Genomic DNA, 17,734 nt, shown 5'->3' with positions numbered 1-17,734 from the left:
CACTTGCCAAAAAAAAAAAGATTTAGGTTAGTTGTGGTTTTGCTGCAGAAAAGTTACTAAATAAAAGCATCACGCCAGGCTTTTCTTAGCAAGAGTAGCTTTAATACAAAAAGCTATATAGAGTCATCTACAAAGAGGTGATGTGCTAGAGCTTAACCCCTGCCTGCTCAAACCATCCCCCTGCAGAGCTGTAACACATTAAGTTCACAGTTTTCACAACGGTAAAGCCAGTTCAGAGGTGTGGTACATGTTTTGCAGAAGTTTTGTCTCAGCTAAGGCTTTATATTTACAGTGACAGGCATTTGACTTCTGCTTCACTTTTTCATAAGCTGTTATGATTCACTGTGTTACACTGGTGGTCAAACAAGCTGTCTAGTTGTGCAAAACCTGCAAGGCCACTATACATATATGTACATACAATAATTTAGGAATGTATCTTTCATTTGCTTATTCCCATTACACGTTCTGTTTCCAAGGAGCTAACCTTCTGCCTCCGAGGTCTTATCAGACGTTTGGCGGTGGTTTAATATGGCATTCCAAATTCTGCAGAGAAGACCCCCTCTGTATGACGAAGAATGGAGAACAATTAGGGACTACAGTAACGGGTTAGGGGAAAACATCCTCATCTCCGTTACTCTACAGTGAGCAACAAAAAAACTCTAGAATTCCCAATGATTTGCCATTATGATGGCACACAAAAAGCTCTATACTCCTTTAAGGTTAGGGCCAGAACACCTTCTTCCATGTCATCCAGGGATTAACAGAATGACAATGAAAGGATTTTAATCAAGGGGTGGGAAAAGGAAGTTCTTTATGCTTACTTGCCATGTGTTCACTTAGTCCTAAATGGTGGCGAAATAGCTCTCAACCTTGGTAAACACCAAAACTTACGTGGCATGAAGCACCCTAGGTTATATTATTTAATGACAGTCAACACACGAACAACATTAACAGAAGATCACAGAGTAAATTAACAGAGCTGTATGAAAGTCCTAAAATCTAAACCACATTTTTTCATTTTTTTAAAACAAATTCAACTCTTAATGACCTAAGCGGTAGTTCCTTACCGCAGTTGAAGGTACCGCAGATCATCTTTAGTGATATCGTTGAGGACAGCACTTAGTGTATAATCCTCTTCAGCAAACTGGAAGGCAGATTTTTTCCTAAATTAGTATTCCTTCTTTGAAACCAGACTCCTAGCAATGACTGCAATGATTTTTTTTTTAAGGTGATTTTTTTTTCTTTTTTTACCCTCTTAATTGCATCCAAGTCTGCTCCTTGTCGTTTCAGCCAGTTCGTGAGCTCAGGGTCTGCATTCTCTTTAAAAGTTGATGAAGTCCACTGAGAGTCTTTAACAGGAAAAAAAATAAAGCATAGGTTAATATACCACAAAACTAGGACAGAAGTGCTGGTCTGAGAACTACTTAAAATAGAGGATCTTTTAAGAGACCTTGAGCCAAATCAAATTACCCTTTAAACAATCACGAGCCAATATACTTGTGTATAATTGTCAAAGTATGCAGTATCTCCTCCTACCTTTGGGTTTAAGTTTTAATTGAAGCAAACATAATTCCTGAGTTTTTTGCTCCAAAGATTGTTGTAAGAGAGTCTGATACTCTTTTTCCTTCTGAATTAGGTTTTCCAAAAGCCTGTTAGCATACAAGAGAGAGCAAACATAGCTATAGTGAGAATAATCAAATTTACTTGGAGTGAAAAAAAAAAAAAAGTATTGTTTTTAACAACTACCACAGGTCAGAGATGCTTGATTCTCTTCCTGATACTCTTAAGGAAGATAAAACATTTCATTTTGGTTGTCTGAGACTCAGCATAGTGGTGGCACTTTAAGGCTTTCATCTTTGCAGCAGAATTTAGTAAATATGTGTAAATTCTGTTCCTATTGCTTTGCAGTTGCCCTGGGCAGAGTATCTGCCTTTACAGTGGTGTTTTCCTAAAACTTGCAGGAACATCTCTGAGGACACTGCCACTGGGTCAGGTGGCATCCAGTGAACTAAGGAAGTAGGAAAGAAACCAACACAGTTACACAGGCCTAATTACTTAATGGTAGAAATTCCCGAGGACGTTCTGGAATTAAAAATGATTTACGTAGAAACAAAAGTTGTACTGAAGGCTGTTGAGTTGTCATACCAGCCCTGCCAGTGTATTCTCAATCTCCTTGTGCTCCTGGAAGGTCTGCTTTATCACAAGGTAAGCAGTATTCTTGTTACATGTGTACCTGTCACTGCAGAAAGCGTCTGTGAGCTTTTCAAAGACTGCCTGAAAATAAATGCATAGTCTGCATATAAGGATTACCTGACAGTCTCCTGTTTGAGTCTGCCCAGCTCCAGGCTAAGCTGCTGCTGCGCCTCGTGTGACACCACGGAGCTGAGGGTGCTCACTCCTGATGTGACGGCAGGGTCCTCGGTCCCGTTTTGTTCCGTGGGCTGGTAGCTCTCCTCCACTTCCTCACCATCTTTGTCGCCACCTTCTGTTTCTGATGCTGGCTCAAAGTGAGCTCGAAGCTCTGATAAAACAAGTTTGTTTTTATACAAGGATAGCTCCATGGGTCGGTACAGTTTCTTCTTTACTACTGGAATTGAGGAAGCTCCAGCTGAGGATGTGACCTTTTTTCATTTTTATTACAGTGGTGAGCAGGGGAGTAGCAAAGCCTTGTTAGCTGGACCCCAGATTTTATGACCTCAGTTCTAAAAGTACGAGTGGCACTGCAGTAGCTCAGCTGTAGCTTACCAGTAGAGGTTGCTGTGATAAATATGCTTGTGCTGAATAACAAGGCAGTTAGTGAAATGCATTAATGAAAAATCCATGAAAGCTTGTTTGGCTTTTGTTCTCTTTATTAATCTATTTATTTTTAAAAAGTTGTTTATACCCATTGCCCTTTACCAAAGAGTTAAAATGCTGTTGTCTTTCCCAGGAAGCATTTCTTACTCCATTTCTCTCAGAACTTGCTGCAGACTCCTGCCCTTCCCACCAAAGAGGAGCTGCCAATTTTCTTCTGACAACAAAGTCTTAAGAAATTTGGCTGATTTGGCTCTAAAGCCATGGCAACTTCGGACTGAAAGGGCTCACCATCAGTAAGTGCACTCAGAATATTCTCGTACTAGAAAGAGCGCTTAGCACTTCAAAGAGTTACGAAGCTACCTGCAGATCTCCAATTTAGATTTATTCCTGAATGTCTTAGATATATTCCATTGTCTTTTAGCCTCTCCCCTCTTGGTGATGGTGGTGATTTTTCCTATTACCCATCTGTGGGCCAAAATCTCATATAAATGCACTGCTCTTTCCCCTTCTTAGCATCTGCTCTAGAGCTCAGTAGTCATTTTTCAGAACACATAACCAGACCAGACAAGCAGTGGATTTCCACTTGGATTTCATTAAAATGTTGTATAGCGTCATTTTCTTTCTTAATAGAAGTGGTTCCAGGTTGGACTGTATTGTCTCCACAGCACAGAAGGGCTGCTGAGGTCCCTGAAAGCGCCCAGAGGAGGCCAGCACAGCTGGCGGCAGGGCTGGAAGGCATGTGCTGTGAGGGGAGGCTGGGGACACTTGGGCTGCCCAGCCTGGAGGAGAGGAGGCCCAGAGGCGACCTCGCTGCTCTCCGCAGCCTCCCGAGGAGGGGAAGCGCAGGGGGAGGCGCCGGCCTCCGCTCCTGGGACCCGCTGGCAGGGCACGGGCACGGCACAGAGCTGCGCCGGGGAGTTCAGGCTGGGCATCAGGAAACGTTTCTTTGCCGTGAGGGTGGTCACACACCGCAACAGGCTTCCTGGGGAGCTGGGTGCTGCCCCGTGCCCGTCAGTGCTCAAGGGGCATTTGGGCAATGCTCTCAGTGATGTGCCCTAACTGCTGGTCGGCCCTGAAGCGGTTAGGCAGTTTGACTTGATGGTCTTTGGTGGTCCCTTACAACTGAACTATTCTATTCTAAATTTAATTTGCTCTTTTGTTTCTTTGTTGTTTTTTTTTTCTTTGTTTAAACCAGACCACACTGGTGGTGCAGTTACCCACTGGTAACCTTACTCGTTACGCACTTTGTACTGCAGGTATGGCATTAATCTCTGATCAACGGTTCTTTCTGTACAACATTGAGCCTGTGCCTTGGATGTTGTTACACATGGGATGTTGTTAACAACATGCTGATGGATTACACTGAAACATTTAAACTGCTCCATTTGCTGTTACCTGATACACGATCAGGGGTTTTTTTAGGTTGTTTACAGCTGTTTTGATTTACCTGGAATAAGAATAGTGACTGCTGCTTGGACTGCACGGCGAATTATGTTGTCCATTGCAAACATCCAGTGGGGCCTTATTAAATGATTCCTTAATACTTTGTTCACCTGCAAATACACAAGTAAAAGCTGCAGGAAACAACAGTAGCTTACACCTTAGGAAAGAAAGTCTTGTTTTTCAATATTAAGGTGAAGTTTTATAAAGAAACAACTGCATGAGTCACTAATGCCCTCCCACTTTTGAAAGTCTAAACAACAATTTGGCAGTTTTAGCCCCTCTGTTGTACCAGGGGAGGTAGAACACGAGATAAATGCAGGGCCCAGAACAAACATTACAGCTTGCTGGTAGCCTACGGGCAGCCCTCAACCCCTGCTTGGCTTCATGGCCTGGCTGGCAGTGCCCATCTCCCTGAGCTCTGCGTCCAGCCCTTTGTGTCCCTCTGCTGTTCAGCAGGAAGAGGCTAAGGGGCAAGAGGTGAGGAAGAGGAGAGAAGCTACAAACCCCCTGGGGAGAGGTCTGTCCTGGAAGAATTCCCCTCCCTCTGTGCCTGGCAAAGAACTCACCGCATCCTGAAACCCAAACAGCACCAGATGGATCTGATTGATGGAAGTGCTGTCAAAGTCCAAATCCATTTTCAGCTTGGATATGGTCGAAGCCATCACTCTGTGCTCAGGAGAGCGAATGAAGTCCCTTAAAATCCCAATAATTTGGTTGATGTGGGCTTTTGAAAGTTGCAGTTCTTCAGAGCTCTGGAGAAAAGATAAAAAATGTGTATCAAGTAAATCCCAGAGTCATTAGACATCTAATTAGTAGTATTAATATTTAGGTTACAATTTATAGCTTTGCAGATGTATGTTTCATACCTATACACAGAAGTCACAGAACTTTCATTTCTGCCTAGCCTTTATTTTCTACATTTTTTCTATTTTTATTTACAGTAATTCCTATTTTCCAAAAATGAATTAGGTCTGCTGCTACTGTGGCTGTCACTACGGTAAGAGCTTCAAGATGGTATTTACACATTTGTCCAATGTACTGCAGAGGGCAGCTCCTCTCCATAAAAGTAGCAGAGCGAGTTGGTAAGACACACAAATTTTAATGGATGCTCTCAGCTTTTTGAGGCTGAATCTGGACTTCTAACTAATTATGCAGACATTCAATTTCTTTAGGCAAAACATTACATTTATACACACATCTATGATAAGTCAGAGAAAGGTCTAAGTCATGCAGTGATAGTACTCAAATGTTCATTCTATGATTTGCCGTCTATAATCCCTATAGTTAATGCCATTCAAGTACTTGTAAGAATAACAACCTGTGTAATTCAAAGGAAAAGGGAGAAAGAAGTATTACAGCAATTATGGAAAGGAGATGATTAAGGCAATGCTGCAGAACAGCTGGATACTGAGGTAGGACTTGCTGTTACTAAATAATCCTTCCTTATCCTGGAAAATATTTAAAACCTTGGTTACTTCTGACCAAGATGCCACATACAAACTTTAAAACTCTGGGCTATTCTGCAACTTTGTCCTTAAAAAAACAAACCAAAACATGCACAACAACCAAAAAAAACCTAGCACACCAATCTCAGCTGTCTAACAGCCACCAGATGCCCCAAAACAGGAGGCCAGTAACAGGCAAAACGTGATGTTTGCTGTCCATTCAGACAACAGCAAAAGGCCCACACAGTTACAACCCTCAGAGATTAAAATATTCAGAAGGAACAATCCAAGCAGTTGAAGCTGACACACCATCAAACACGAGAGCCAGTATGAATGTGGACTACAGAAAGAACTATTAATTTAAAACTATTGGCACCTTCATTTATTTGTTTTCAGGAAAGAAATGATACTGACAAGCTAGCTCGTCATTTTCCTTTTGAAGCAGGAAAAAAAGTTGAAATTACCTGTGCAATACAGTCCTGCAAATTTGAAGCAACTTTATCCTGTTCTTCCTTAAGGATTTTGTACAGAATTGCTCGGCGTTCGCTGTCCTTCCGTAGCAGAAACAGACCAGAATCCTTATCCTCAAGGGAAGGAGAGGCGCTCCTGTCCTCCAAGGCCAAGCCCTCGTCGGGCACGCTGCATCAGCAACAGGGCCACAAACAAGAGAGACCTCAGAATTACCAACATGGCAGCACTGCCAGAAGGGAGGAGGGGTGCTTGGTAGGTTACAAAGCAAGTCAAACTGCAGAGGAGATGGTGCAGATCCTCAGCTGGTGAAAAACCTCACTGAAGGCACACTGGTCACCTCACCCTGCTGAGAAGCTGGTGCCAGCATCACCCAGCACTGGCTCAGTTTTGGGGAGGGAAACTGAAAATCCTGGACTGAGGGTAACTATTCATTTTTCCTGGCCCCACACTCTAACGTTCTCATTTGAAAGTACTGTTTTGTGCTCTCTGATCAGCAGAACTAGCAAAAAAAAAAAAAAAAAGGGAAAGGGGCAATTCCTTCAGTCACTCCTGAATCCATATGCACTTGCTCAATAGGAAGACTAACAATTATAGGGGTAAAAAAGGTACATAAATACATGGAAACATTAAAAAAATATTTTTTCATTAGTTAAATATACGCAATATTTAAGTTAACTGGTAACTTGCCTCTGTAACTCACCTGCTTACTAAAGTCACTGTGAAAAAAAATATCTTCAGATAAAATATAACAGGAATTAAATCCACACAATAATCATGGGTGTCAAGTGAAAAGAAAATGTTTTACCTCAGCAAATGGGAGATGGGATGCTTTACGTGAATCTCTGAAATGGATCTCTTTGGCCTTTCAAAAAACATATCGTGCTGTACATCAGAGTCTGGCGAAACGGAGCCATGCTCGCTGCTGCTACTGCCAGCCTGCTCTCCGTGGATGGGCAGCGGGAGGGATGTGTTACGGTTGTAATCTATGAACAGACATTATAAATATGTAATGCAACCGGGCAGGAAAGGGCAATGTGCTTAAAGCAGCTGTGATCATCTGCAGTGATATCGAGGCCTCATTTTGCAGAATGGCTGAGGGAGAGGTAACCTCGTGGATAGAAAGCAGAAATACAACTCTAAATCATTACATGCATAAGCAATAAAAGGTATGAATTAACTAACTGCCGAACCCAAAGGCAGCACAGCACCTAGATGAAATATGAAGGTCATTTTGTTACCCTGTCTTGCAGACATACACCCACTCCCCCTTGGTGCTATTCCCACAGAGGGTGCAACTGAATATACAGCTGTTTCATGAGCCTGTCTCGATCCAGCCGGGTACCACCAGCTGCTCCACCACAGCTGGATCTCTAAGCAGAGAGCACTTTGATATCCGGCCCCCTCCCACCTCACCTCTGCCCGATGGTGCTAACAGACGTACAATTGCCCCCTCTCTGTCACTCAAGGCATCAGCTTTGTTCACATTTCCCCCTGCCCTCAGTAAGGAGTCTCTGTTTTGGGACTAGCCTGAAGGAAATCCCTTGTCCCACTCCAATTCATCTTGAAAGAAAGAAGGGGAAAAAAAAATCAACAGATATTGAGAGCTTGTTATAAACCTGATTGCCAATTTGCAGCTGCATGATAAGAAAAGTAACGAAGTTCTTTCAACTAGAGTACACGTGTGAAGCTAAAATATCGTGAAAGTTTTTGATGTTTGTCGCAACGACTTGTGAGGAGAAGCAAGAGCTAGAAGTTAAAAGTTGTTCAGAAAGCTCTGACACTCCATAGTAAATGATAGATGTTCAAATGGCTGAGGTTAAAGCTTCGCGGAAATGAAACAATGTATGTCGCCTTGTGGGACCTCGTTCAAGGCTTCTCGGCTGTATGGAAAATTGAAAGTTGTCATCCCAAGAGTAAGAGATTTGATGTGGGCTGCTTTTATCAGCAGAAAGAAAAAAAAAAAAAAGAGAGGATGGAAAGCTGGGAGCAAAGATGTGGAAATTGGTAGTGAGGAAAATGGCAGAGGGGGAAGACAAAGTGACCTGCTGCACCGTGACCTGCTTTGTGCTCCCAAACTCCCCGTGGAGATGTCGGCAGCAGCCAGCACAACTTTCCCCCATTCAGTGCAGCAAACCACACATTCAGCTGCAGCCATGTTGTGTTTCCCTTCCTTCACCCAAGAAATAGTTTTTGTAGCATTTGCCCACTCTGCTCGCATCCCCGGCCAATGCTGAGCTTGCTTCTTGCTGCAGCCCAGAGCTTGCACCCTGCAGCACCGGCTCCTCAGGCCACCCGGAGTCCCATAGCCTCACCAACGAGTGGGAGAAGAAAGGAGGAAGGCAGGAGGAAGGAAGGGGTGGAGAAGACAACCGCAGCTCCCCTGGTATTTGACAATGACCCTGTTGCTCCCAGGGCAGCTAACAGGGCAGGCAGCATCCTTTGTAATGCCACACAATTGCCCAAGAAATGTCCTCAGCCAAGGGCTGAAAAGACCATCGCAGAAGGCTGCCACCCTGCCGATAGCTCCCAGCAGAGCAGCATGAGCTCTCCCATTAATCAGTCTAACCTCAGGGACTGCAGTTCTTTTCACCCGCTGCCCCTCAGGACAAGAGGAGACGCCCATTTCCTTGCTGAATCCAGCTCAGCTAGGTGTTACAAATTCTTTGCTAGTTTTTCCCCCTAAGTATTCCACTCCTTTTCTTTCAAAAGCTCCCAGGCAAGGGAAAAAATGATCAAGGAGGGAAGTGATTCAGTTTGCACTGGGAATGTGTGCATGTGTGTGTGCAGACAGCGAAAAGATCAATGGTTTTGCTTATTTTTAAATGGACAGTTCCTTCAAACACTTAGGATTTATTTGGCAGGTCTGTATTAAGAATTGCTTATCATTAAGAAAGTGGCTCCCCACTGCGGGAGCGGGGGAAAACAAGATAAGTGGATAAAACAAATCAACCCCCAGAACTGATACTTCATTGCCTACATGTCACATTTCCAAGTTACATATCAAGTTCGAAAATGCTGAGCCATGTAGACACCTGACAGACCCATTTTCGGGTGCCAAGGACCTACTCTATAAAACCCAGATCTCTGAAATGTACATAATTGTGAATCTAAAATGTAGAGCTGCTTTGGAAATTCTTTACTGAACGTCATTTTTCTAATTTCAATTTACTATAAATGGGGCATTTATTTTGGTGGAAGGAAGAACGTGGTTGGGAGTTTTCAGCAAGAAAAAATGCAAAATAAGCAAGACACCAAAATTAAACAATTCTCGCAAAATATGTGTAATTACAAATCACAGGCACTTTCAACTGTTGAGTTCCTGCTGATTTCTTGGCACAAGAAAAATCTGTAGTAAAATGAAGTGCTTAATGGCTCCAATCTTTTATATAACCCTTAATAACGATGTTGACTCGCATTTGGCTGATAATTACCTGAAGGCTTGAATGCAATTCTGCTTTTCTTGCCCTTGTTTACTTGCTTCAGGAAGGAATCTCTGAGCAAATCAGATGCTGTAACACGCTTACAAGGATCGGGTTCAAAGCAAAGCAAAATAAAGGCCCTTGCTTCAGTGGACAGCGATTCTGGAATTTCAGGATGAATCTTAAACATCCCAACCTGCAAGTAAAACACAAATGCAAATTATTTTAACCAAACTGCAAGGAGAGCACGGGCCTAAGCGTTCTTAGTATGACCTGTCACAACCTCAATGACTGCAAATGGGAAAAGCAGAGGTCCAGGTACCCACACAGCAGTGAAGTGATGAGGTTCTGATCCCGTGTTACTTCATTGCAAACACGGCCTGAATGCCCGCTGTGTTACACAAATGTCAACGTACAGATGTATCCAGCCATCTACCTCCAGACATTCTCGGGATTTGGACATTATGCATACCAAGTGCTTAAGATGCTGCTTCTCGCACTAGCCAAGTGTCCCTCCTGAGGTAGCACACGCTTCCCATCGCCCCACTGCAGTGTCGTCTCTCTCAGTTGCTGACGTCCTCCAGCACATTTGTGCCTTGGAACAGGAATAACTTCCTCCTCTAGTGCTGACTGCCTCGCTGCCCAGGCCTGCACCTGTTCTGCTCCAGCTGCTGCCAAATTTCCTTGTACGAATGCTGACAACGACCTTGCCAGACCTTGTCACCACCCCAGGCACTTGGGCCAGATGTCTTCTGCAGGCATGCAGTGTTAGGTAATGAAAATCATGTGATGCCCAAAGGTTTATCGAGACACAATCCTCCAAACCTTCTTTAAGTAATGAAAAATGTGCTTGTTCAAGTTGCTCCCTAGTGATTTCTCCAGCTCCTTCGCTGCCTTCTTCCTCTTTAATGCCAAGCCCGTGTAAATGTCTTGAGGTGAGAGCTGTGTAATGTGTGCACTGTGTGGCAGGTGTCTGTCTTGTAGACTCAGCATCTTTACATAAAGCAGGTGCTGGAGACCAAGCAGAAAGATAGTGGCCACAAGGGAGATAGTAGCCCAGCAGTTAAACAAGTGCCAGCAGCTTGCTAAAATGGTAAGTTGTTTAAATAATCTCATTATACAGCTGCCTTAACATGCTGGGGCACTTACGCACTTACGATAGTGGTTCTGCTTCAATGCAAGCTGAAGCAAAAAAATGCTGAGCAGTGAAAGCAAGCTGCACTTGTTTTCAAGTGACAGTGCAGAATGTAAAATGCTAACAATGCATTAAGCCATTCCAAACCAGAATGCTAAGCACATTCAAAACTCATTATATTCTGAACAAAAACTGCAGGTAACTCTTTTAAATATAGGCAACTTGCTAACCTCTGCAATTAAATTGATGTATTTAATAAATAATTAAATTTATATTGTGCCCTGTTGGACACATCCATGGTTGTATCTATGCATCTGCCTTTCCTGATGAAGCATTTTTATCTGATTTGCAAAATCCCACGTGCATTTTGGACGGTGCTTTATAAATGGGGTATATAGTTTCACCATTTCAAAATGCCAGCCCAGCAAGACTTTTGATTCGGGCACAGAGGGAAGCGAGCCAGCTGCTCGCTGGGCTGTGACAACTCCTCTTGACATGTCCTTCTCCGTGGTCAGCTCCTCTTTGTGCACTCGGGAGGCAGGCTCACACAGCCAGCTTCGGCTGTGTCACAAGCTGATGGCACTGTGGTGCCAGGTGCCCTTAAGCGCTAAACAAAAGCCAGGACAGTTCCATTATACTGTTGGAACAACTACGTCAAAAACTGTAACTGTCCCTTTCTTTGCCTTTTAGCTTTGGTGCATGGGACAACTCGCAGGCCTAGTATGAAGCATGGTGAATTGCAGCCCCGCTCACTATCCATATTGATAATTTTTTGATTTTGCTACCATGGCTGCAGTAATAATTTACACTGATGTTCACATTGTGACTTTTAACTACATACCAAGGAAAAGCCATTTAACAATATCCATAATTGAAAGTAGTTTGCTAGGTTATGGGGATAATATATTTCCCATTGTAAGAAATCCTGGAAAAATTAGACTGCCCTCTTCCACCAGAGCTTTCTACCACCTTGCAGAGATTGGGCCTTTGAAAGACAAGGCAAACAGATCCTCTGGAAGGAAGGCTTACAAAAAAAAAGACTTAAAGCAGCAGCAAGAACTTGGTTGTCATCATTGGAGACTCTGGTTGCCAAGAAGGAAATCATTAATCAAGAGTAGGAGATGACAGAAGTAAGAAGTTAGAGAATATTAGTTTTCATAAATCTTCACTCATCTTTCAGGTTGTTGCTCTGAGTCATAACCTATTTCCAACACAAAAATAAATTATTGCCCCCTAGAGCAACACAACTTAGAGCAGAGAAGAATCCTTCAGACAGAATTAAGAATACAGGGCAGACTGTGGCTTTGTGCAAAACAGTCCATATAACAAAAGGTTACTAACAATTAAGTTAGTAGTTGGAAATTCATAAACTGGGCAGTAAAAGAAAATAATAAAAAAAATACTTACTTTAAACATTGCTGCTTGAGGCTCCCCTAGTTCATGAAATGGAGGTTTGCCTGTTGCCATTTCAATAATGGTACAACCTAGTGACCAGATATCAGCTGGTGCACCGTATCCTCGTGGTCCTTTATCAATGATTTCTGGAGCCATGTACTGCAATGTTCCTAGGCAGGACAAAAAGGATTGTTACATTTTATATTAATTCTTATTGAAGAGAATAAACACACCACTAAGCAATCCAAAAATTGTCAAATGCAGCCTGTATAAAAAAAACAACCACATTTGATTTCCAATATCAATACTAAAACTAGACAGAAAGTTACAGTTCAGCATTTTTTCTATAAACTTTTCTCCCTTTCTAAAACAAATCTTCAAACTGCTGAAAATATATTCATAATCCAAATGCTTCCTCAGAATCTAAAATTATATCAAACAATTTTTGCAGGCGCTAAATTGTAAAGATTCTGTACGTAAGCGGTGATGAAAAGCAGCAAAGTGACATACTCTTCATGAGAATAGTTCTTCTTATGTTTACCCCTATAATGAGAATATCAGTGCAGGACAGCATCTAGTGATAGAGATGGAAGGCCTGAAGATGGGATCTTTAAGAGTAATACAGCTACTGCTAGAGAGAAGAAAGCTAGAAGAAAAACAACATCATGGAAAAAAAATTACAATTCTATACTGGAAAGTAGAAGTAGAATACAAAGAATGCAAGCCCAAATGGGTGGGTAAAGTGTTAGAAGTAGGGAAATGTTATTTTTCTGTTAAACTAGGGACGCACACAGTTAAAATTATCATTGTTTTCCAAGCACGGTTTGTTCTCAGAAAGCTGTATTGTGGTGCTTTCTTAGAGGCAGGGGCAAATGTCTTCAGGAAAAACTTGTGTGAAATTCTTGGCCACTGCCATCATACCATGATCTCACAGCATCAGCACTGGTAGGAAACAGCTCCTCCAGAGTCAGGTGGGCCCCTGAGAAATATGCCCACACAAGCAGTAGAAGACTTGCTTTGGGAAACTAAGAGGTTCTCAACTTTGTGAAGTGCCTCTGGAAAGACAGCCACAAGACACAATGAAAGAACTGAAAAGAAACTGAAAGAATTGAAAGCCTGAAAGAATGGGACAAGCAGAAGGGTTAATCATGCTTGCTTTTTACAAATTTTTGAAAAAAAAATATAAAATTTTGCCAGTCTTTCACCATAAACAGACTAAGATGTATTTTCATTCATTGTAATATACAAATTACATGATAGGTATTTTTAGGATGATAACTATTAGTAATATTTTCTTTGATAGTTACTTCTTTTCATACTGGCAGTTCACAGGTCTCTGTTTCAATGTAGGTGTAATTTGTTTTTCCTATCAGAGAATTTGTTCTTTAATATTACTGGTGAAGCAAGATTTAGTCAATAAGGACTTAATAGTAGCCTTAAAAAAAAAAAAAACAACATCTGCAGGAAATACCTGTAATGATGATGATAAGGCAAAACTACATAATGCAAATGAGGTAAAATCTCAACCAAAAAAAAATCCCTATGAACCACGTGTCCAAGCACTTACTCAACTTAATGTCTTTTTGAAACATACAATAACATCTACATACAAGTAGATGAATATACATGTTAAAAGGAAAAGGTGTCATAAAGATAAGGGAGTTGGGACAATACCACCAAAGGAAAAATATCTGGAAAAAAATATTGGTATTGCAAACTAGTGACAGGGAATTTCAAAAAATTAGTTTATAAAACTGTTTTTGTACATGTAAGATGATACAGATAAAACTTTTTTTTTTCATTGTTTTTTAAATCTGACTTTTTACACAAGGAGAATCCTGGTTGTAATCAAGGTAAATCAATTACATGATAACTACAAAAATAAATGAACCCATCATAAATTGCAGTTCAAAGAAGTCTTTTTGATGTGCTTGGGATTTTTGACATCCAGAGTTAGAGAGAGAGAGAGAGAGAGAGAGAGAGGGAGAGAGAGAGAGAGAGAAGAAAAATCTATTGAAACTTCTAAAGTTATACATGTTGGCAAAATAGGGCCCTGCAGTTGGCTGTTAATGGAGGAATCTGAATGTCTCCAAAGTTTGCTTGTAGACAATCTGACTGTAATACTAGTTATAATACTGATAAACAAAAAACAGTAAATAAATGAAACCAAGATGGTCAGTCTGGAATCACTGATGCTCAATCACATATTAAACCAGCTAACAAGAGAACTTTACAAGAAGTCAGTCCACACTACCAAAGGAAACCTATAAACACCCTCATTGTTTCAAACACTACAATATTTTTTCCACATTAATTCCTGCTGGATCTCTTATAACATCTTTAAACTAAATCATTTTTCTACTTAAGAAAGCAATGAAATTACACTGTGGTAAAGCTGTGAACAATTAAGTAAAGGACGTAAAGGACGTCTGGTGAAGATAAAAGGGATTGCATATTAGCATGCTCATTAAACATGATTGCTGTAGAACAACAGTTCAAGCCACAGCTTTGCCTTCAGGTTGAATGTCTTGAATGGAGGAATATAATGTTTAAACCACTAGCAGTCTGACCCTTGAATCATCTGGATTGCATTGCAAAATGCCTAAATCTGCAAAGTTTATGTACTGAGTTAAGAAACTTAAAAAAAAAAAAATCTCAAGAGAGCTTTTAAGCCCTACCTGGCCATAGCCCCCTGCCTCCTCATTTTAAATCCAAACTGAGAACTTAAGTAAAACATTTCTTCTTATGGTAAATTACCCCCCTAAGGCACAAACAGGACAGCAACCATACAAGAGAACAAAGAGCCCAAGGAAAGGTTTACCTCATTTTATTACAGTATGGTGATTTTCCATCAGATACCGTGTCTCCATGTATCACCTCTAAGAGCAATCAGTTGCTGAAAACCCACTAAAGAGTACATAAACACAGGCAAGGACTCAGTGATTCTGCCTCAGCCATAATAGCAATCAGCCATAACAGTGACTTCCTGGGCCAAAATTAACTTTTGGATCATCGTTTTTAATAACCACGAAAGGATCTTCTGCCGTGACTTCATCTTTTGCCTTACTGAACCCCTTTATATACTTAAAGTTCCCACAATATCCTGTAGAAATGAGAAGCACTGTACTGCTATACACCACACCACTTGTTAGCGGACTTCTTTCCCATGGAGTATAACTTCATGGAACCAGTCTAAAAATAACGGCAAAGACAGATGTTGCAGGCAAAAACTGAAAATATTCTTTTCAGGATATCTGTATGTATTTGAGAATTATTCATCCCACTGCATAAGGAAGATGATTCCTTAAAAATATATTTGTTAAATAATTAGTTTGGAAAATATGATGGAACTCCTTAAAGAAATGCTTCAGAAGCCAGCACTTAACCAGTGTTGTTCAGAGATTGTCATTTCTCTTTTGCAACACCTATGACCTGAAGAGATTGCTTTTCACAGCTCTTCATTGTAAACAAAACATTCAAATGCTGCATTTGTGATTCCAAGCTGTACAAATAATACGTGTTTCTTCTCTGTAAAGGACTCCTAATACACCTTGATTTTAATTAGAATCATTAAAGCATTGCAGAAAACAGATTCATTTCAAATATCTTCTCCCGATGAGACGTTGATCTTAACAGGCAGATGACATGTGCCTTGTTAAGATTAGGATGTAATTTTAGGCCAAATTTTTGATTCACAAGATTTCCTAATAACTTACTTTTCTAAACAGTTTTTTACTTATCTTTTCAGAACATTCATAATTTTATGGTCATGGCTTCCTTTGTAAGAAAGCTGGAGGAACTGCAGAATCACCACCGGATAGATAAAAGGAAGCCTTGGTTGTCGTCTTCTGTCTTCCACAGGACTCAAGTCTGTGTCAATGGATCATTTTTCATACTTAAACTGCAGGCCAATACCAGACTTGTGATTTGTGGTACTAGCTTACACATATAGCCACATAACAAGTGAAAACATCATGTTACTTACATTTTCCACTAAAAAAAGAATTTACTATGTGACCATTTTGTCCTTTTTTCAGTCTGGAGTTTCAGCTGTTACTCAGCAAGTTTTGTTTTCCCGGAATGTTGCAAGCTCTTATTATTTTGTTGTGTAAGGAAACTTTTCTCTAATATGTCTGCCTACTATTTTCATCTAAACGGCTTTTTCCTGGTGATAACAGCACGTTAGCCAGTTGGCTGGGTTTTAAATTTAATATCTCAAAACTGAAAGTATTTGGAAGCTTGTGTTTGGTTTGCTACACATTTAGACACGCTTTAAAAAAAAAAGTGTGCATGCATGAGTTACTGCTATGAGGATTATTAAATGAAAAAGTTGCTTTAACTCCAGCATTTACTGATGTAATTGCAACAGATCAACTGCTACTGCACGAAAAACACTTAGAATAAACACTATTACCACATCACATTCAAGTCATTTATTAAAATTTATAAATAAAAGGAACTAAGTAACATTAATAAAGAAGAAAGAAAGACTGTGTTTGTGGTGATCACCCTTCCACTCACTTTTCCCTGAAAATAAAGAGACCTAATCCTATTTTCACCACGAATCCAAAGAGCGTCTTGTCTCTAACTCCAAAGCTATCCTGGATCCAGACCTAGATCCTAAGGAAGAATCTCTACTAAAAACACCCTTACGAACTCTGTTCAACCAGTCTTACCTGTAAATGTTTCAGTGCATGGATTGATTCCTGCCAGTCGTTTGGAAGTACCAAAATCAGAGATCTTTACCACACCACTATAGGTGTTCACCAGAACGTTGTCCCCCTGTGGTTTGGATGAGAGAGAGAGAAGAGGGCATGGGTGGAGGGGTTGGGTGAGACACCTGAGTACAGATTCCAAATCGAAATCTCAATACTCCTACAGGTTTGTGGTTATCTTTGTAATATTCCTTTCTGCAAAGGAATTTTCCAGGAGCACCAGGGAGAAGGGGTTGTTTTATTCTTTTCTTTTAAGCTTCCATGAAATCCTATCAGCAATTCTACTTCAGCTTAGAGTAAAACTAACTGAAATAAATAAAATGAAGAGCAAACGACAGAAGAAAATTTACCTTTATATCTCTGTGTACAATCTGGTTCTCATGGAGATACTTAAGGCCTTCCAGAATCTGCTTGGTGTAAAATTTAATTGTGGGTTCTTTCATTGGGCCCCACTTAGATCTCAGGAGAGCCGAGAGGCTGCCTACATGATTTAAGAAGAATGCGTAGTAAGATAGCAAAACACCAAGATTAGTATTAAACATTTAAGGCCAGATTAAGCTTAATTTAAGCACTAACTTCTGAAAACATTTAAGACAGAGGAAAGAATGTTCCTCAAAACAACCAACTAATGGACATTCAGAGTAAGAGACAGGTCATCTACAATTCCCCTACCTGTAAAGTATCTAATATTTTCTTAAATAACTTTAAATAAGTTTAATTGTGAAGCAAAATAAACAGTCTTTCTACTTCTGTCCATATTAAACTAAGTGCAGTGGTCTACTTCGTGCCAGAAAAACACAGACAAAGGGATTTTTAAGTCTTCACCAACAGCTCTCTAAACTGAAGTTTGCTGAAAGAATCTTGCATAATCTGAACATCTGGTTTCTTTTTAAGACTGGTTGCAGAGTTCAAAAT

At 40.8% G+C, this 17,734-nt stretch overlaps 1 protein-coding gene across 5 annotated transcripts in view; it reads right to left on the bottom strand.

Annotated features, from left to right (window-relative positions):
• Nucleotides 1-80: 80 nt before the first annotated feature.
• The window catches only part of MAP3K15 (mitogen-activated protein kinase kinase kinase 15), an 87,254-nt gene continuing 69,600 nt past the window's right edge, over nucleotides 81-17,734 (bottom strand). For 4 of the 5 annotated variants that reach the window (XM_066981146.1, XM_013184008.3, XM_066981158.1 and 1 more), the window contains 13 exons: nucleotides 17,170-17,300; nucleotides 16,781-16,886; nucleotides 12,117-12,274; nucleotides 9,587-9,770; nucleotides 6,961-7,138; nucleotides 6,149-6,323; nucleotides 4,806-4,991; nucleotides 4,244-4,349; nucleotides 2,311-2,521; nucleotides 1,537-1,649; nucleotides 1,252-1,349; nucleotides 1,068-1,144; nucleotides 81-561 (listed from right to left, as the gene is read on the bottom strand). In XM_066981146.1, the coding sequence (XP_066837247.1) occupies nucleotides 480-561; nucleotides 1,068-1,144; nucleotides 1,252-1,349; nucleotides 1,537-1,649; nucleotides 2,311-2,521; nucleotides 4,244-4,349; nucleotides 4,806-4,991; nucleotides 6,149-6,323; nucleotides 6,961-7,138; nucleotides 9,587-9,770; nucleotides 12,117-12,274; nucleotides 16,781-16,886; nucleotides 17,170-17,300 (1,805 nt within the window). In that variant the 3' untranslated portion in view covers nucleotides 81-479. Of the gene's footprint in view, nucleotides 562-821; nucleotides 907-1,067; nucleotides 1,145-1,251; nucleotides 1,350-1,536; nucleotides 1,650-2,310; nucleotides 2,522-4,243; nucleotides 4,350-4,805; nucleotides 4,992-6,148; nucleotides 6,324-6,960; nucleotides 7,139-9,586; nucleotides 9,771-12,116; nucleotides 12,275-16,780; nucleotides 16,887-17,169; nucleotides 17,301-17,734 lie in introns of all 5 variants that reach the window. The other variant, XR_010826150.1, reaches the window with a different exon arrangement.

Source organism: Anser cygnoides, chromosome 1, assembly GCF_040182565.1.
Source record: "Anser cygnoides isolate HZ-2024a breed goose chromosome 1, Taihu_goose_T2T_genome, whole genome shotgun sequence".
In the NCBI taxonomy this organism is placed as follows: domain Eukaryota; kingdom Metazoa; phylum Chordata; class Aves; order Anseriformes; family Anatidae; genus Anser; species Anser cygnoides.
The sequence above is the reverse complement of the archived record's forward strand: the minus strand, read 5'-3'. Positions and strand labels throughout refer to the sequence as shown.